This window comes from Sinocyclocheilus anshuiensis, unplaced genomic scaffold (genome assembly GCF_001515605.1).
Source record: "Sinocyclocheilus anshuiensis isolate Anshui unplaced genomic scaffold, SAMN03320099.WGS_v1.1 scaffold20, whole genome shotgun sequence".
Lineage (NCBI taxonomy): Eukaryota > Metazoa > Chordata > Actinopteri > Cypriniformes > Cyprinidae > Sinocyclocheilus > Sinocyclocheilus anshuiensis.
The window spans coordinates 1635966-1657454 of record NW_015558646.1 but is presented as its reverse complement, the minus strand read 5'-3'; the positions used below and the strand labels follow the sequence as shown (position 1 = coordinate 1657454).

At 39.8% G+C, this 21489-nt stretch overlaps 1 protein-coding gene across 4 annotated transcripts in view; it reads right to left on the bottom strand.

The window, feature by feature from the left end:
- LOC107680972 (protocadherin-19-like) overlaps window positions 1-21489 on the bottom strand; it is a 58039-nt gene that overhangs the window by 19482 nt on the left and 17068 nt on the right. For all 4 annotated transcript variants that reach the window (XM_016477076.1, XM_016477078.1, XM_016477077.1 and 1 more), the window contains exons 3-4: window positions 5835-5893; window positions 3166-3338 (exon numbers count right to left, since the gene is read on the bottom strand). In XM_016477076.1, the coding sequence (XP_016332562.1) occupies window positions 3166-3338; window positions 5835-5893 (232 nt within the window). The remainder of the gene's footprint in view (window positions 1-3165; window positions 3339-5834; window positions 5894-21489) is intronic.

Below are 21489 nucleotides of genomic sequence, written 5' to 3'. Positions count from 1 at the left end.
CTCACAATGGAAAGAGAAATTGGGGAGGAGCCATTTTAAATCGGAGGTAACACTGTGTCCCTGGTGCAAACGTTACCTTTTCAAAGAGCTGCGTGAACCATTAACATTTACACTGCTCGGGAGCCTGGGGAACGAGACGGGAGGGAGCTTGCCATCCCTCAACTTCCTGCCTCTGTTTGTTTCCAGGAAGAATGAGGGTGAAAAAAAAACCCATAAAAACAAAAGCAAAACGGGGCAACAAAGAAGAGTCTTTATATCCAGTCTCTGTATATGTCCTTTGGCAATTGCAGTTTAAAGTTGTTTCACTGTACTAGAACAGTAAAATGGCAGATCAGAGGTATTCCCACTATAACCGCTATATGCCTCAGTGTCCTGGTGAATGAGTGTCTGTTTCCTAGCTGCAGATGTAGATTTATGTTCATTATCAAAATCAGTAATATCTGTAAATATTGTAGCAACCTCATTTTTATATGGTGAAATTTAATTTCCATAGCATACATTTAGATCATGATAAACAGTTAAAACCACAAATATAGCACCTCAATACCATGGTAAAAATGTAATATGGTTTTTAGGTATTTGTATGAAAAACAGTAGGCTAGCTAGTCTAAATAAATTTAGTATAAATGCATAAACGCTATAGCTTAATCACAAAAAAAATACTGTAATTATATTCCATTATTCCTCCTTCAATACATTTAAAACATGTCTACATTAATAATATAAATTCGACAAAAATACCCACATTTCTGACATAATACCATGGTGCAGTTAGTGTTACTACAGTAAATCTATGGTAAATTATGGCAATTTGTAGATTAAAAAGTCTTCTAACTGTATCGTTGCGCACAGTGTTTCTCCTGTTTGTAAGCGCTGTTTCATCTGGCTGTAAACAGTTATTTGTGTTCTTCGCTGAATGCAAGCGCATCCCACTGGATCTAACAGCACCGTTTGATCGAGACTCATCAGCGAGTGAACACATCTACTCTAGTGAAGCTCGCGCTGCGCCGCCGTTTAAACTTTGATCCGAGCGGATAAACGGTCTGAGTGACTCGCTTCAAATGACTAGCGCTCTTTCGTTCCGCCTTTGCCTCATAAACATTATATTGAAAATGTATCGACCTCTTGTTATCGTTTATCGAGGAAATTTATATCGCACGATAATTATCCTTATCGATTTATCGCCCAGCCCTACTCATAGCTACCAGTAGGTCTGTTTTTGAAGGTAGAAGGTTTGTTAAAAATAAATTACCTTGCGAAGAAAATGACTGATTTTTTTCGGGGACTGTCGCACCACATAAAACAACAGAGATTGTAATGGAGGATGAATGCCATTATATTTCTGGATATGTAAGGACAACGGTTAGTTCATTTCATATTTTTCAATAGTCTTTGGCACACATGTGGCTAAAGACATTTAAAGCATTCAAATGAGAGCTGTACATCCACTGCACTGCATTTCATTGGAGACAAAGGGCCTGTAGCTGCTGCAGAATAATATGATAGAAGACATGCCTCAAAATTACATTAGTATCTGATACTTGCCACCGTCTAATGGCTTTGGTTAAAACCGATGACTGTGACGTTGAAGTGCTTGCTCGTTTTGCTTATCTGCTATCCTTTATTTTCAATGTTTGCTTGCTCATGAGCAGATAAGAGCTTTGCTAATGATAGAAAGGCAGACCTGGAAAGGCTTCATCTACTTGTAACACTCTCTGTGTACATTTTTCTAATTGTGTCCAATTATGTGAGTGCCGAGCTGGAGGGTTTGTCAGAGTGCATTTTATGAGTCCTATATATGCATTTCTCTTCCAGAGAGACGTCTACAACATCTTAAACTGTAGTCATGAGACTCGCTAATCATTGTTCATTATACGTTGACAGGAAGTTGGCAGTGGAAGAAATGCAGAAAGATCTCCATCATGGAAACCCAGAGGCTTGTAAATCCTCTCAGTGGTTTCCATAGCTCAGACAACACGTGCACGCAGCGGCAAGCCTAACGATGCTCAAACAAATCTGCTGATGCATCTGACGCATTTACATATAAAATGTAAATGGGAGGAAGTTTCCTCTTCTCCGGTTGCCAGGTAGCCATACGTCTTGCAATTCATCTGGAGAACAAACCGGCTAATTAGCCTGCTGGAATTAGCCATAGAGCACACGATCTGGACCAAATGAGATCTTAATTGGTTCATCTGCCAATTCTACATAATTCAGGCCCCTGCTTTACAGAGGGGGAAAAAAACACAATGAGGAGGAACAAGCTCAATTATTTTATAGCCGTTAACTCAGTCTTTTCTCTTCCTTAGCTCTCTTATTAGGCTCTTCTTCCCCAAGCAAGACGCTGAGATCTGTAAGCAGTACTATGAGTCAGACACAGCCAGGCTTGATTTTGCACATCGCAGGCAAGCCACAATGCCTCATGTTCTTTAAACTCCAATCTGAGAGACCGTCCTACCGATTTTAATGACCTCGTCTCCCTCAGAAATGCTCTTTATTCTGCTCTCTTTCTATTCAGCAAATGTCAAGCTCTCATTGTAATTCAGAAAATTGGCTGACTAATTTCCGTCCGACAAGAATAGAGTTCTCGCTATTGACTATTAGCGGCCGCTGGAGGTGTTCCATTGTTCTAAATTACACAGATCAAAGGCTGATTGAGCATGACAACACAAAACAATCGGTGCAATAAAACCATCCGGAGCCCTCTTTTGGTCTTCTCCGCGCTTTGATTCTCTGTAGCGCTGCCACTCGTCGCTCTATAACTTTGTAGAGTTGAGTGGCAGTAGCTGAGCGTGAACATGACCTCCTACTGACTCCTGCCAACATACTGGATGTCTTTAACGGCAGTCGAAAAAAAAGAAACATCAACATTAATTCCCTGCTAAATGATCCGCGTGAATTATGCATGAGGAGACTGCGTGATATGTGGATTTCCACCTTCAACCTTTGTCAGCCTAATTGCTGCCATTTAGGTCTGGATCTGAAGTGTTGCAGTCGACTGTAGACGTGGCTCACATCCGTCAATAATGTTCCTGGGCTCGTATCAAAGACACGCCAGGAAGAGAAGTGCTGCCTGTGCATTAGCAAGGCGCCTCAAGGCCGACTCTGCCTGCTTGATACTTTTTTTCTGGATGCTTTCAGCTAGTCGAGACCTTTCTGTCTTACCTTGGTCAGGTAGTTGCGAGTTGTTGGGGGGTACGTTCATATTCAGTACGTCGTTGACAGCTGTGTCGGCGTAGTGCCCTCTCTGAACGTCATGTTCGCTGTCGGTTTGGTCGCTCTCCTCGTGGCCACTGTCCTTCAGACTGTTTCCTTCCATGTCCTTGAATGTTGACGTGCTATAGCCAGGTGAAGTAGAAAAACGAGAGAGAAAGAAGGGAAGTGTTATTTAACTGTCAACTTTGGTTTCATCATTCTTTTAGTCTCTTCACCCAGTGCTACCTTTATTTAGCTCTTTACAGATGGTAAAGCTGAAAAGAGGCGGCTTTTCTCACATTCTGATATGGTGGGGTAAAGGGTCAGGGGTGACTGGTCTATGGCCGTACAGAGCTCTTATGTGTTGCTGTGGTCAAAGTTAATTTTATATAGACTATGTCAGAAAACTGTCTTGTATATCTGTTGGTTGTAGAAGCATCAAAGGGATAGTTTACCCAAAAACTCATAATTTAAGCACTCAGACATTCAAGACTCTATAATAACATTGTCTTGTATTTGTAACACAAAATGTGACTACTGAAAAATATCCTGGCTGTTCTATAACAAAAATGAATTGACTAAGGCTGTTGAGGTCCAGAATGAAAAAAAAAAGTATTTTACAAGTGGTCCACATGATTAAGTCATGTGATGATAATGTAAGTAATTAATAACAGTGCTGACATATTTGATTCTCTGTTGTTTTTTTTCCTGACTCTGTGACATCTAATGGCTTCAGAATACTTTCAGTAAATGACTCACCTGACACCTGTACTACGTTTATGATATATTAAAAAATTCTATAAAATTCACCTTCTGGAATGACATGAGGGTGAGTAAATGATGGCAAAAATGTCATTTGTGGGTGAACAAAAAAGTATCTCTTTAAAACATTTTTTTTAATGTAAAATGTGACATCTTAAAAAAAAAAACAGACATTTTGTATTACACCACTGCATACAAGATAAGCTATCAATATTTTTCTGGAAAAGAAAGACTTTCACATTTTGACAAAAAGCTACAAATTTGATTTCATGGGGTTTTCAGTGTAAAAAATCAGGTCACTTCGTCTTATCAAGGAGAACTTATTTTGGTCACATACATTTCTGGATGTTTTTAAGTAGAGGTGTAACATTTTGAGCAAACTGTGCTTTCCCTCTTTACCCTCATTCACTGACATAAAAGAGCGAGAGGAGGGAAAAAGCTGCCAATTGACAGTGGCAGTGCACAAGCCTGATTTCCCTTAATTTGATAGTTAGCCCAGTGGAGCGCATTCTGCCTCTGAAGCAACAGTGAAGATCACAAACGCATGCGTACACATACACACACTGACATACATAGACAAAAGCATCTGTAGTCTCTTCTAAGGAGAAAGACGAGACAGAGAGAGAGAGAGAGAGAGAAGGATTCTAGCAATGTCACTGCAATGGTGGTAGTGCAGCCTCTGATTTTATCAGTCTAATTGCACCTGTCCCAGTCTGTTCGCCCACAGGCTCCGGAGGGGATTTCTTTGTAATGTCGCAGAGCCAAACAGCCGACACTTGAATACTCTTTGTTTATGTAAACACAGGCAATGCTTTTTTCAGAAGATAAAATTGCTGTAATTGGTTTGAAAAATGCAGTACTGAGGTAAACTGCAATGTTTTTTGCTCCAGGAAAGAGAGGCATTGCGGTCCCGGTGCACATCTGTAGCAGCCGGGCCCCAGGCGGCCGAGGACCTTCATTAGGGATGCCTGCATGCCCATGCTCTGTGTCGGTCAATAGCCTCCTTTTAGGTGGACTGAGGAATGCTGGCCAAGTCCTGCCAGTACAAAGGATCTATTGTCCTTGCTCTTTTCTTCCACAATGCAAAATAAGGTTACCTTTTCCTTATCTATTACATAGATGGTCTTACAAAGCCCTCCTTGTGTGTACTGAGGAAGAATCCTCTGGAATTCCGGGATTTAAATTCTTTTAGATTTAGCTATCTGATTAACATCTACATGGATGTAGCTTAACCACCCAAACCTCTGCTCTGGGCTACAGCTTTAATATTCTCTAACATGTAATATGTATACAAGTTTTTGCAGGCATTTGATGAAATTATTCATACTGGGGAAGAAAGTAGAACTACCCGATGAGGATGTGCTTAATCACTTATAACACTGAATTATTAAAGCTTAACATTGGCCATTTATAAACATGTTGAGTATTAATATCTTGCCTACTGTATGTGGCCAAACCCTAAGACGGTTTATGAGCCAAAAACTTTTTTTTTAACAAAAATGTTTTAATGACAAATGCCATCTTTTTTTGTGTGTGTGTGTGTGTGTGTGTGTGTGTGTGTGTGAGAGATAAGATGCTAATGTAAGTACAAATGTACCGTACTATAACCGTATGTCCATCCACTAAAACTAATATGCAAAAACGTCTCATTCTGAAATATCCAACATCACAAACCCGAAACAATAAAAACTTAGTCCATCTGATCAAGGTGAGAGAAAGCGGAATGTATAGTACATAAATTGTATTGTATTACACATGCAAATGGTGAGCAACATAAAACAGAACATTTAACAGTTAAAAAAGGTACGATCCTGCCGCTTTAAGAATGCATCAAAATGAGTGAGATAAGTTAATCTGATTGCTTTATAAAGACATACCTTTTAATTAGGTGTGCTCTGCTGTTTACATAACTGGAGTCAATGGAATAATTCTCCGTCTGGGGGAAAGAGACAGAATTAAAGAGAGAGAAAGAAAAAAAGAGAGAGAGAGAGAACAAAAATTAATTTAATTACACAGCAAACAAAATAATGTCACCAGTAATTGCCTTTCAATAGAAATGTTATTTTACACAAAGACTTTAGCTGCCTGGGCTTTCAAAGGCAAACTCTCCCATTCTCTTTCTAAGCACATGTGGACTGTTCTGCTGCAGTGAGTCTGCTCCTGTCGTCACTCCTCCAGCCTCCCCCCACCCACAAAACCATCCTTAGTCAGACCACGCTCTTCAAAATGTCATTAAGCCAGATAGGGGAATAAAAGGAGGGGTTGGGGGTTAGAGAAAAAAGTTTCCTCTCTTCCAGTGCTGCTTTTCCTCACTCCAAGAAATAAATAAATGGAGGAAGGAAATTAAGAGTATGCCAGGGGATTTTTTTAACTTCACAAATGCAGATGAAAAGGCCTCAATGATCTGCATACAATGACTCTTTGACCCACATTGAAAAAGAGACTTCAGAGTCTTCTGGAAAGCAGCGCTTTTTGAATAAATGACTAGAAGTACACAGTAGAACTGGGTGATATATATCAAGTATTTGTAGTATATTTGTGGTGGTATTACTAGTGTTATGAAATTAAGCAAAACAATGAATTATGCAGAAACTTTAATGCACTTTATATTTGGCCATTAAATTTTGCAAACAGCATGACTAATTTCACAATCCTCTTTGTCTTTTGACTTGCAGGAATGAGAGCGTTAAGACAGACATGTTCTTAAGTCAATGGTCTAAACGTCGGTAAGTTCTCTTAATTTCCATCAATCAGTTCAAATTTCCAATTGAATCAGAACTCTAGAACTCAGTGATTCTTCTGCATGGTCAAAAGGTCTCCAAATGGCATTTTCATATTTAGTGTTATTTGGTAAACAAACATATGAAGAGTTAATTTGCAGATAACAGATAATGCCGTTTTTTAACAATTTTCAAAAATCATGTTTTTTCATTGTGCATTCCAATTAATCTCAATCAAACTGCAGTTGGGTTATTTTGATTAAGTAAAAATAATTTAAAAATACAGCATAATAAAACACAATGAAAACATGATAACATAATAAAAAACATGATTTTTGAAAAAAAAAACGTAATTATCTGTTTTTGCAAATAAACCCTTCAATCATATGTGACCCTGGACCACAAAGCCAGTCTTAAGTCGCTGGGGTATATTTGTAGCAATACCCATAAAAACATTGTATGGGTCAAAATTATCGATTTTTCTTTTATGGATTTTCTCAATATTTTGATTTTTTTGCAGCCTCAGATTCCAGATTTTCAAATAGTTGTATCTCGGAAAAAATTGACCGAGATACAAAAAATTGACCCTTATGACTGGTTTTGTGGTCCAGGGTCACATATGTAAATAATTTGTGCTGTTTATGACTATTGCTCTATTGGTGCATATAATTAAATATAATTAAATATTATTACTTACTTTCATTTGGTTTTGTAATTGTAATATGTAATCTAACTGGCTAGTTAGATTGGCTAGATTCAACATGTAGGTATTTTCCATGGTGAGAAACCTGCCTTCTCTCTCAGCTTCAACTTAATCTGATTCTAAACCGAGATTGAAAAAGAAATCAATGGCTTCCTTCCAGGGGTATGTCTAGCCATCAGCCCCCCTGACAACAGCAGTCACCCAGACGATAAGAAGGTTAATGCAGACAGTGCAACACGACCAATGATTATGCCGCCAGCCAGTGACATTCAGACTAGCTGCTGGGAGACAGATACAAGCTATCATAATCACAGATGGAATAACTCTGCATAAAGATCTATGATCTCAAACACATGCGCATTTCCCCCATCTGTGTATATCAACAGTGGCTAGGAGATCCCTGTAGCATGGGATGTGCGGGTCAACAACCGTAAACACTTAAAAGTGACATGTTAGTGGAATTAATTTCAAAAAGGATTTATGGAATCCTACTTTTACAGTTTTTGCAAATTCTTTCTTGGTTTACAGGGTAGTAATACTCATCACTGTCCACCGTAGACCTTCCATCACCAGTCAATGAGCTGCTGCGTACCGTCTCACCTCCACACTCTCTAATTACCGCTACGCCTGATAATATTTTAATTACAAGTGACAGCTGACCAGGTGTCGAATTGAGATTTTTGGGCTGGTGAAATCTGGACCCACTGAAGGTTAACACTCTCTTTTGTGTGTATGTGTGCGTGTGGGGTGTGTGTATGTTCTTGGTTGCGTGGGTGTTTGCTATGGCTCTAATTAAACCTTAAGTCATTGTAATCAAGGAGATAATTTGTAAAAAGCCATTTTAATTAACATTATATTAGCAGACCTCAATTTGGAACATACTCTTGTTTGTTCTCGTTGCAGCTCAAAAGGTAGTTATATATATATATATATATATGCAAAGAATTTTGTTTTTTATGCCACCTGTGCTCTACTTTAGTCCCTGTGAGAACTCATTACAGAGCCTTTCCATCTCCACGGTCGTCCACAAAAAGACTAATGAGCAGCAATGGACTGAGTAACAAGGGGAAAGCTTCATTAAAAAGACAGTATACAAATTTCCAAGTGATCTGCCTCCGTGTGGCCGGCCCATAATTGGTTCTGAGCGGCGCTATTCGGAGCTCTGCTGGGAGAGCGAGCTTCCAGGCTGTCCTTCTTGTGCGTCTGCACATACGAAGCTTTGCTCTCGCTCTCCTCGGCCGTGACACTTAAAACAAATGAGAGCCCTGTTGAAATGCAGTTATGCTGCACGGATCGCTGACCCTTTTATGAGTAGAGTCGCTATCGATGATGCAGGCTCAGTCATCTCAGCAGATTTCCTTCTGTTGACATTTTGATCTCTCTGCTTATATCAGAGTGGGCTAATTGGAGTAATAGCTTCAGTTATGCAAATGCAGCTTCCGTTCCACAGAGACATCTCACTGCTGGAGATTACAGAACATGCTTCAGTACCGTATTCCAGCAGATATCAACATGTTCTTTGAAGAACGTGATAGATAAGTGCCATTATTCCACAACAAAAGCATCTATTGATGTGTGGTGATGATTCGCTAATGGATCGTCATAATTAGTAAGCTTCACTTAAAAAGGGATATCAACTGTATTACGCAACGCTCCTTTGTGTTTTTCATTCATTCAGGTTGATGGTCAGGGGGCATTTAAGAGGCGCCCTTGGCCCTTAGAGGTCTTTATGCCAGAGAGCTTCCATGCATTAGCAGCAATCTTTCTGTAAAGTAATGTACTGTATGCCTACACCGCTGACCGCCATCAAATCATAAGGGCTATCAATATTTCTTTCACAGAGGTCGGATTTCAGGCTCGGAGATGAGGGCTGCTTAAACTACAGACGAGCTGCCACAAATGGCTACTTAATCAGGTTCTACAATGTGTTGTTATGATCCGAGCGGCCCCAGTTTGGCGGCCAGTGTCACCCTATCCCCTTAATTATAGTTGTGTTTCTTCCCACATACTTGAGGGTCCAGTGGGGCAAATCACACCCTAAGAGCTCTGTGAACGAAGGCGGAAGGGCCGGAGAGGAAAGTAATGGAAAGGGGGCGGTAAACGAGACCCTAACCTCATTTTTTTTTCCTCTCTCTTTCTCTCTAACCCACAGCCTCTAACCCCAACAACCCTCCCCACCGAACTCCTCCAACTTCAGCCAGCGGAGAGGAAAAGCAATCTCCTCGCTTAGTTGCCACTGTGAGATTTGATTTGCCTTCTTCTCAGCGTGACAATTGGTTCCGTAGAATGTGAGAGCATTCATTGTACGGGGGCCAGATGCACCGAGCGAGCGGAGCAGGAGTTCTTCAGGTAGCAAAGGAATGGAAAAAAAAAACACTTGTCACACCTCTGCTGCAAATTATGTATTATCTCTTCTGAGATACTTGAATTTACACATTCAAATTATGCAGTAATTCAAACTGCACACTATAACAGCAATTAATAATTATCAGACTGTACTCTTGTTTTCACAACCGTAGATAAAATGCCTATTAAATCTGATTTCAGGACACAAAACTAGTTAAATTAAGGCTTGAAGCATTTTCTTTTTTAATTTTAGGGAGTGGTTGGGAACAAACAAAAAAAATGTGTCTTGAAGATCAAGCGAGTCTCCTTTTTCTTCTAACTCCACTACAGTTCAAATGCTCCTAATATGTCACAGTCAAGAGGCAGAAAAGCATATTCTCACTGCGCTTCCACTGAATACAAATGCTGTGGCTAAATACAAATTATTTTTAAAAAGCTATATGTATAACATGAACTAAAAGAAAAGCAATATGAAGGACCTCAATTAAAATAAAACCATTCCGTTTACTCAATTTAACAGCAGTTCGGTACTCTGTGTTATTTGGAAGCTGAATCTTCAGTCATCTTAAGGCTTATTTACACAGTCCCCAGAGTGCTGGGAGGAAATTGGTACTCATAATGAGTCCTGTTGTTTATTTACCTCCATCCACAAGGAGCTTACTGGAGAGGTTATCATGAGGCAAAGGCAGGTAGCGCATAGCTATTTTCTCGTAAAAAAAAACAAAAAAACACTGGAGACAGGCTTTGTTGAGCGGGGCTTAGTGATAGGAGCAGAAATGAGCCTGTAGCAAGGGTGGCATTTTCCACGGGGGCTTAGGAGATGTCTATATGTCTACAAATGTAGTGCTGCAGTGAGGCTGCAGAGAAATTATGTGTGTGCCGTTTGACTGCGTGAATGAAGCAGGGGAGTCTCACACCCGCCGGCACACTGAAAGCCAATCTCAACATGGAGTCGCTCTTCGCAGACATCATGCACTTTCCCTTTCTTCTTTCGACGACATGCAGGCCTTCCTTTACTTTTATTTCCATTGTTTTCTTGCCTCCTACCTTCTCAAAGCCTTCTCTTTTCACCACACCATTTCTTTGGTGGATCCACGGCATCTCTAAGCCGCATGGCACCCATGACGACAGGAACGGACCACCGCGGCTTCATCTCCGCACCTGGAAGGAGTGGATATATCCGTCCTTCCCCAGCTCAGAGAAACACGGCGCTCCTCAGCCCGGTGTTAGGTTGCCAACCCCTGCCAGATCGTGTGAGCCCTCGGGGAGGCTCGACGGTATAAAGGGAGGTGAAGGAGCGCCTCAGGCTCGCCCTGGCATCGGGATGAGATTACGTTTTCTATTTCTGCCTCTTCGGCAAGAGCCGTGATGAATATGGGGACTTGTTGACGTTTAATAGCGGCCGGCTAACTACAAACACAAATTATAACGAATCAATCGCTACGGGAGCCCATGTGACAAATAAGCTGCCATATCCTCGAGATCATTCCACTTCATCACCTGTCAATTCACACTCAACTCAATTTGGCCCGTTTCAAATCCATCTTATTATGAAAGGGAACCATTTCCAAGGGTAAACGCCTTTGGAGCTTTAAAAACTGGCTGTATTTATTTATTTTATTTTTTTACTTAGTTGGTCCAAAGTGATTTGTTTTTTCAAAAAGCAACTGTAGAAAAAATAGGTAAAGGAATCATTTTTAAGTCGACATCCTGCAGTTACATCTGTATACCCGGCTTCGCATTATTCCACTAACTAAAGCAGTGCTCCGTGGGGACGAAACAGTGTGCTACAAATGAGTAAACACAATACGCTTCCCTACCTCATTCATTCAGAGTTGCTTTTCCTGCGAACTGCAGCAGATATATTTCCTTTAAGAAAGCAATCACAAAGCTCTCATAAACAACGAAAGCAGGAACGGGTATTTCCCAGATCAACAGCTGCACCGTTAACCGAGAAGGGAGAAAGAAAATGCCCTTCTGTTTGATCCTGTAAAAGACTCAATCTACATATCCTAAGGACTGTAAGCTTCATTCACATTGCGTGTGATTAATTATGCATACATTAATAGCAACTATGTTAATAATTCATACGGTCATCATATGTCAGAACTCTGCCTTTTAGCATGATGATAAGATTTAAATAACCATCATGCATATATGCATTTCTGCAAGGAGTGTCGTACTCTTGTGTTGTTTGCTAATGTAAGGCCGCATTCCTGATGTGACACTACTTTCTGATCTACTGTATTATGTGTGTGTGTACTTTGATATTTCTCTTTTACAAGAAGACTTGGGTTGTTTGTTGTTGGCCTGTGGTGTTTGGGAATTGATCAGATACTCTGTCCACTATAAATAGCTCTTTCGACGTTACGATATCCTTCTCAAGCCGCAGTGTGTCTGTGTGTGCGTTTCATAGATTCACAATCTGCTTGGATGTTTTACAGGAAGCAGACTGGTCATAATAGAAGGTGTATGTGTGTGTGTGTGTGACTGTGGTAGTGCGTGGGTGGGGGGCCTTGACTATCGCATTTCATTTTCAAAGGACAATTTAGCCATAGAAACTAATGAAACTCAAATGGCCGCAACTAGCAGAAGTCAGTCCTGTGGGATGTTATTCTAATTCAAATGCCTGGGCTAAAAGACATTCACTCCTTTCATTCAAACGGCTCCTCATATCCACCTGGCCTCACCTGGGATGGAATAGGAGAGTCTTCTTGACGCAAGATAACAGCAGTATATACAAACCTGTGCTGGTTCGCTAGCTTTTAGATAAATGGATGTGACACGCACAGGTTATTCAGGTAGAGTCTTTGTTTTCTTACTGCAAAACAGCTGCTTAATGTTTTTTTTTTTAGAATTCTTTGATGAATAGAAAGTCTTTACTGTCACTTTTGATCAATTTATTGTATCCCTGCTGAATGAGCAACGATAAGTGTTGATTTCTGACCCCAAACTTTTCAATGGTTGTGTAAATAATTCATAAATTTAAATATATCATAAATTCATAATATAAAGTCATTTTCAAATAATTAATCGTGCTTTTAATTAGTGCTGTCAAATGATTAATCGCGATTAATCGCATCCAAAATAAAAGTTTTTGTTTGCACAATATTTGTGTGTTCTGTGTATATTTATTATGTATACATATATACACACACATACAGTATATATTTTGAAAATATTTACATGTATTTACATGTCCATATTTATATTCATATAATTTATATTATAAATATATTTAATATATAAACATAACCTATTTTTTTCTGAAATAGATACATGCATGTGTGAGAATTTATATATACCTAATAAATATACACAGCACACATCCGTATATTATGTAAACAAAAACTTTTATTTTGGATGCGATTAATCGTTTGACAGCACTACTTTTAATTGAAATCCTTAAGCAGCATTGTTTGTAACATCTAGCATTTTTAATGATGCTAAATTTGCTCATTCTTAAAACTAGAGGTTTGCTCATCATAGATAGAAAGAAAGAAAGATAGATGGATGCCAAATGACTCTAGCTGCACTGTTGAACATAGAGAGTGAGTGCTTCGCCTGTTATATTCACAGCTCAGGATGAGCACCATTGAGCCATTTTACACCATAGTCGTGCATCTTTCTGTTTCTCTCTCCCACACAGACACACTCACTAATACACACAGAGACTCATTCGGCAGGCGCGAGTGGAGATGAGCGATGTGAACACCTTTACATCAGTGTAATATCCAGCACTGGGCTCCAGCAGGGAGTGCCGACTCATCCATTCTGGATGCTGCTTTTGTTATGAGTGTAAATCATATACCCGCCTGACACTTTGATCCAAAATAATGACATAGTATCTCAGAGTATGTTCTCCCAAATATCTGTCAGCGTACTGAGATGTCTAACAGACCGTCCCACCCTCCCCTCACACTTTCAGCCCATTTGCCTCCCCCGCTGAAAGCATGGCACCTCTCTTCACAATGACAAGGCACAAAGGCATCTTTCCAGGCTTTTTTTTTTTCCCTGTGGATGGAAATTTGCAGCAACTCATTACAGACTCTTAGTCTCCCCGGATATATTCCCTGTCTGTCTCTGCCTCAAGTGCACTTTCTCACTCTGTCTTTTTATCTCACTCTTCCCCCTCTCTAAGATGGATTGAGCCAGCCTCCTTATTGACATCCTTTACAGATGAGAAGGTGTGCGTGGAGATGCAATGTGATGCAATGTGCAAACAGGAAGCGGTGCGGTAGGGTGCAGGCGGAACTTCATCATCTTTTACTAATCCTTCCAACCTTCCCCACTTATTCAAACAAACAATGTTTACCGAATTCTTGGCTTAGGATCCCAGACTCCAGAGGTACGGTGTAGCAGTTAGCACACGGTCTAGACGCTTTGAAAGACTCAGGCTTCTCTATTTGTCCAGTATCTAACAATCTAACTACGTTTCATAAGGATTTTTCATATATTGTTCAATGAACCAATGAAGTTTGTGCAGCTTTGTTTTTCCTTAAATGCTTTTGAGAGTCTTAGTCCTCATCCATCTTCTTTTGTGTTCCACAGATAAAAATAATGCATATAAGGGTGAGTACATGTTTTAATCTTTTAAATATGTATTTTGTATAATTAAACTGTTTCATATTTGTGACCCTGCCTGTGAAAACCCAGCTAAAGTAATTTTTTGTGATTTACTGTTTTCTACATAAAATCATCCTTCATAAAGATGTAGAATATTCTTTGAAAATCTAACCTTTATATCTTTAATATTGATTGAGTAAGGCCATGTCAAAGATTGAAATCATAGTGAAATTAATGGTTGAAATCAAACTTTGATGCTTGTTATCGCATAATTAGATTTTGAGACTTCACAGTCAGGATCGCATTTTTGTAAGCCTACTGACAATACATTCATTCACTTTTTATGAAGAATGACTTTCATTATTTAACAAAATTTGAAACCTGAAAAAGAACGTTGAACATATGACTATATTTATACTACTACTTTTTTATTTCAAAAGGCTGCTCTGCTAATACTTGGCTTATTTATATTTATCTAAATGTAAATGTATTTGTATTTTTATTATTACTAACATTATTAAGGACGACATTTATTACAAAGTTTTTCTAGCAAAAAATAAATAAATAAATAAAAAAACACAAAAGATGCAAAAACCAACCCCCGCCTTTTCTCTAAACGCCTCCTGTTGCAGTTTATGCCCTTTTGCACTTTTCCACCTTACTACGCACTGCTGGACGACAGACGTATTAGTGGCTGGACGGTCCCGTGATGCCCTAACGGACAGATGGGCGGATAAAAACTCCACTGTAATCATAACAAGCTTGACCCAATCAGCACAATTCATGATGCAATACTGTAAGAGTAGTTAGCGCTCAGATTTAGCCATGCAGATTTAGCACACATCTGCTTCTAACATTTGAAATGGCCTTTTTCAGCAGCTGTCAGCGTCAGATCGAGAGCGACGGTTTACCTCGCCACACATCAGTGGCTCATCTTTAGAACGATGAGAAGAGGTTAATCAGGGTGCTGACAGTCTGCTATCACCACCGCACAACAACGTCCCCTCTCGTTACACAAGGTACTGCCAACAGATATGGGGCTAATTCGAGCATGCATTTCTTCGGATTTTCAAGTAGCAATTTGCTTCAAAACCTCCTCCCCACTGCATCGCGACACTTATTTAACACCCTTTCCTACACTCCTTTAACACTGTACAAACAAATAAACCCACATATGCAGCAAGACACTTTACATGCGAGTTGACAGGCTCACACCCTTGTTTTACATTCCCACATCCTGGGCCCGACCACATGTGTACACACACACTCCTAAGTGGGCCAGTAGGGGTGCTGCTCTGCTCCAGCTCCCAGAGAGAGTGGAGCAGCTTGTGGGCTTGCTGTGGTGAGGAGGGCCAGATGCCGCGGGCTTGACCCCACGCCGCCACAGCAGCTGAAACACAGCAGGATTATCTGTGCAGACTTTCTTTAATTTAATTTGTATTAGACCATCTTTAGACCCAAACAGGTTTGGGGGAGGATGGCAAAGGGGTCGTGGACAAAAAAACAACAACAACAACAGCATACGGCCCAGTACATCACCCCATATGCGCTTCAAACATCTGCATTCCTGCTGATAAAGAGATAAGGATCACTTTTGTATTTGGGCATTGAGCCGGTGTAGTTACTATCCTCACCATGACTTCCTCGAAATAAAGAGCTGAAATCATTTGGCTTGCACTGTAAACAATGCGTGGTAATTGTCTCTTATCAAAGCCGTCTAGGTGTACGTGGGTGTGCGTTTATGTATTTTGCGAAACCCAACATATCTTAAGCTTGACTGTGTGTATGTCTGTTCAGATTCAGATTGTGCGAGTTTGTGGTGAATCATTTTATTCATCTCTTGTTATTCGGCTCCTCCTGATTAGCAGCCAATTCCATTTCTTGCAGGCTGATAAAAAATGCGATATCCTATAGAGCTGGACTCTTTTTATTTCTTCAGAGGGCTCCAACTGTGGCCTTTCCATTTAATCTACAAGATGTTTTTCAAAAGCAAAGTGGTGAAATCCCTCTGCAGTTGGACAATTGAAGCTTCAAAACGCAACACTTAACTGGGATTCAAGCTAAGCTTGGGTGAAAATGTTCCCCCTCCATATGCGCAGCGTGGCTGTATCTCTAATTTAGCGTTTTATTGCCACTCTCCAGAGAAGGATGACAAGTCATAGCCATTCTGCATGAGGAGCTGCAGGATTCTCTTTTTGTTTTTGTTCAGGTGGCAGGCATTTTGATGAAGCTATCATGCACTAAAAAAGCACAGGAAAGCCACACACATGTGCACATGCAGCGTTTGCGTCGAAAAAAAAATGAAATAACATCAGTGCAGCATAGACAGATCAAGTGTGTGAATATCTATAAAAAGATAGTACTGCTGGAGAGTGTCAAAGTGGAGAAGAGTTAATCTTCCTCTGTTTTGATGGCAAGTGGAATAATTGGGCTCTCTTACACTCATTACACGAGAATAATGCCAACCTAAGAGTTCTCCAACAGCTCCAATTTTGTTCAGTTCGAGCTTTGAAAAATAGCACTTCCCCTGATTAGCAGAAACAGAGGAGATCTGACACCTGGGGTCCCAGGCAGTAGGTTAATAAGCAATTTAAGACATTTTTTGAAAATGAGTCTTTAAAATGGGGTTGTAACATCTACAGGGGGAATTTGATGGAGATTTGAGTAGTTTACACTCAGGTAATTATTGACACAAAATACGCCGTTTCATTCTTTGACTGTATTTGTCTTCAAATTCCTTCTCTTATTTAAAACACTCCACAAATCCATTCCAGTTTTGTCCCTATATGCCAACAAACTGCACTAATATGCTAAGTGAAGCTGATTTTTACTATTTAATGAGTAGAATCCTTGTTATTCTCTCTATTGTTCTCATTATAATTATCACAATCAACTGTCAACCTTTATAGTTCCCATACTGAGAGTGTGGCTTGACAAACCTGCCAAGACTGGCAAACAGCCCCTCAGATAAATGCGACATAATTACTGTCCTGGTTAACAGGCCCGCTTTAATAGAGATCATTAGTTAGACTAGAGCCGAGGTCAGCTTAAACAATACAGCGAGACTATCGGGTCTAAAGAGAGAGAGAGAGAGAACATTTATCTCTCCTTTTGTTCGTACAAAACCAATACGTAGTGATTTCTGACCATATGGATTTCTTGAACATTGTTAGGTTTTCTCATGAAAACCTGTACACATTGGTTAGCACGACTGGATTCTTTGATATTAACACGCAGAAAGTAACTTTAAGGTGAATTCAGAGGGAAAGAATAAGTGACGTCCCTCTCCCAGTGGAGAAAAGATGCTCTCAGGAGCATGCAGTTAATAGGAGGTTAAAAAGGTGTCACCTTGTAAACAAGAATCTACACACGCGCACCTCTATTTTTGCATTGCTCCCTGAGTGATTCTCTCCCAACTGGATACTCGCTTTCTAGACCAGAAAAGGTTGTGCTCTCTCTGCCTCTGCCCCTGTGGAGTCCTATTTCTCTCGCTCTTTACCCCCGTGAGACACATGGCAGCCTCTCGCTTTCATGCAATTTCAAACAACACGTATCATGACGTGCTGGATTAGTGCTTGTTCCCCTAGCAGCCCTGACAGTGAGACAGGCAAAAACAAAACAGAAAAAAAGTAACACTTCATTAACAGCGCTTTAAACAAACAGGCTCAATTTGGATACATTCGCAGTTTGCTCTGTGCGTCACTGCTGTGAAATAAAAAAAAGAAAAAGGAAAAAAGAAGATAAATAATTAAAGTAATGACAACCGCAGCCTTTGTTCACCAACTTCCTTCCAGATCTAAGAGTTATCCATTACAAATGTTTGTTTTGCGGTGTTACATCAAGCAAGTAAATAAAACTTCCAGCCGTCTTGCCATCATTCCAAATAAGAATTGTATTCAAAGTGAAAACTGAAAGGGTGTACATATGCCTTCCTATCAATTCACTTGTCAGTCCATTCCCTGGAATAAAATAAATACATAATAAATAAATAAAGGCATAGCAAAACAGCTGTGTCTGGGATTATGAAAAGGATGTTTTCACAAAACCTCTGTATTCCAAAACACACCTTTCAGGGTTTTATTTTGTTGCCTTAGTATTTAGAAATGAATATGTGGGTTTAATGAAAAACTTAGATAAATGTATGTCTATAGTAAAATTAACAGACTTTTTATTTTCCTTTTTCCTTTTCTCATATTCTTAAGAGGTAGTTAAAGGGACCCGTTTCAAACCTAACTTTCTTTATTTTGGCACATAGAAGATATTTTTATATTTTTGGTCCATAAAATAGACGTCAATGGGTCCACTGACTTTGTTTGCAGGGACAAAAACATTTAAAACATTTTTTAGAGGTTTTTAAATCACTTCTTAAAAATAAGTTGTTGTAGATGTAGCTTTTGAAACTATACTAGTGAAGTGTTATTTGTTTAATTGTACAGCATTTTGGTCAACAGTTTTTGTTTTAAATGTGCTAAAAGGGTGACAGATTTTTATTTTTCAGAGAAGAAAGAAAGTCATACAGCTTTGGAACAACATGAAGGTAAACTAAAAATGGTTATCCCTTTAAGAATTAGAAATAGTCAAATATCTGTTGTCTAAATAGTAACACAGAGATAAAATGTGTCCTAATGATTTGCAAGAGGCTAGATTATACTTAACCAATGGAAAACGGATTTATATTTAGAGGAAATTTAGAGAACGTTGTTAAACCGAAAACAGCTTTAAGCCTCCTAACATACTGTGTTTTCCCGCCTTAGGAATTAATAGCTCGCTACCGCTTGTTTTACTCATTCACTCCAATATTACATGATCTCAGTAGTTTCTGCTTGCATGTCTATGTATTCTGGGTGACACATAATCGCTAATAAACGGCCACATTATCTGACTGGAACCAGTTTCATATACAGTATACACCTTTTTGGAAGTCACTAGGAAGTGTTGAGGGAAGCACTGATAAGCGGCTCTTATCCTTTTAAGACTGCCCCTTAATCCGACAGAGGGGAAGCTGCAGCTTTAAGAGATTTAGTCTGGATTATTGCTAGTCTTCCAAATTAAACCAAAAGTCAGCTTTCTGCGGATGCTCATGCAAGCTACAGCCCACCACAGCACTGTGACTGGAGTGTTATAATTAGAAACGCTCCCTGTCTCTCTTTCTTTTCCTATCCAGCCCAGTAAGCAGCACCCAGGTAACATCTCTCTACTATCTGTGAGAGGTTGCCTGCCCATGGTCTCAAATTCTCCAACCTGGCAGCCTGGTCATTCTAGCAGCTAAACCTTGTGAACCAGGGTGAGTTGTCTCTGGCACAAGAAGGTCAAACCTGGTCTTAAGCCTGTCGAGTAATCATTATTAAGACAAGAACAGATGAAACAGAGTCCTGAGAGTCTCTCCGATGTCCCCTAATCTGTCAGCCGTGCTTGTCGACGGTGCATTAGTGCGTCTATAAAACATGCGCAGGACCGCAGGGCTATCGATGACAGGAAGGGCTCGCTAGTACCTGTGTTCTATCTAATGGCGAACGATGTTTTGAAGTAACTAAATCAGCAGGGGCCATAAAATATGAAAATGCCATAAAGCAAACACTGTCAGCGAGAGCCCCAAGCTACATTCTCTCTTGCACCTTCGTATTTCAGGACGCGACATAAAAATAGACCACAATAACAATTAATCATGCTCTGTGGGGAGAAGCTAAGAACCCCTGAGAGAAAACTGTCTCTCTCCATTTGTTATATGAAACACCCAAGACATAATAAACAAGAGACCAACAGAGAATAACACCCCTCCACACACCACCCCCTCCAGCGATATTTGTGACAGATCAACTTGTGCGTTCGGGTGTGTTTTTTGTGGCTTTTTGTCGTTATAACGGGCTCTGTCAGTTCGCTTTAGGCTAACAACATCTCAAAAGTTCAGGCCGCCGAACACACGTCTTTGGAGTGACCTGCACCCCCAAGGACAAATTAAATCCGTATCATTACAGTCGTGGAGCAAGACTCCTCAACCCCCGTGCGATTCCAGTCTCATGTTCGCTCACATTCATCGTTCTCTTTTTCAGAGCAGCTGTCTTGTCAGAATGTGGTTAGAGAGGCTGCAGCCCCTGCTGAGAGCACAGTGCCCAGAAACAGAGCAGCAAATCAGAACACACCGATCTCCCCCTTTTTCTTATATTCTTATGAGTTAGTTAAGGGGACCTTTTCCAGACCAGACTTTATTTCTTTTGGAACATAAAATAAGATACTTTGAAAAATGTCTCTGCAATTTTGGTCCATAAAATAGAAGTCAATGGGTCCACTCACTGGCTTTGTTTGTAGGGACAAAAACATTTGTAACATTTTTTTAAATATCATCCTTTTTTTCCTTTTAGAGGTTTTTAAATCACTTCTTAAAAATAAGTTGTTGTAGATGTAGCTTTTGAAACTATACTAGTGAAGTGTTATTTGTTTAATTGTACAGCATTTTGGTCAACAGTTTTTGTTTTAAATGTGCTAAAAGGGTGACAGATTTTTATTTTTCAGAGAAGAAAGAAAGTCATACAGCTTTGGAACAACATGAAGGTAAACTAAAAATGGTTATCCCTTTAAGAATTAGAAATAGTCAAATATCTGTTGTCTAAATAGTAACACAGAGATAAAATGTGTCCTAATGATTTGCAAGAGGCTAGATTATACTTAACCAATGGAAAACGGATTTATATTTAGAGGAAATTTAGAGAACGTTGTTAAACCAAAAACAGCTTTAAGCTTCCTAACATACTGTGTTTTCCCGCCTTAGGAATTAATAGCTCGCTACCGCTTGTTTTACTCATTCACTCCAATATTACATGATCTCAGTAGTTTCTGCTTGCATGTCTATGTATTCTGGGTGACACATAATCGCTAATAAACGGCCACATTATCTGACTGGAACCAGTTTCATATACAGTATACACCTTTTTGGAAGTCACTAGGAAGTGTTGAGGGAAGCACTGATAAGCGGCTCTTATCCTTTTAAGACTGCCCCTTAATCCGACAGAGGGGAAGCTGCAGCTTTAAGAGATTTAGTCTGGATTATTGCTAGTCTTCCAAATTAAACCAAAAGTCAGCTTTCTGCGGATGCTCATGCAAGCTACAGCCCACCACAGCACTGTGACTGGAGTGTTATAATTAGAAACGCTCCCTGTCTCTCTTTCTTTTCCTATCCAGCCCAGTAAGCAGCACCCAGGT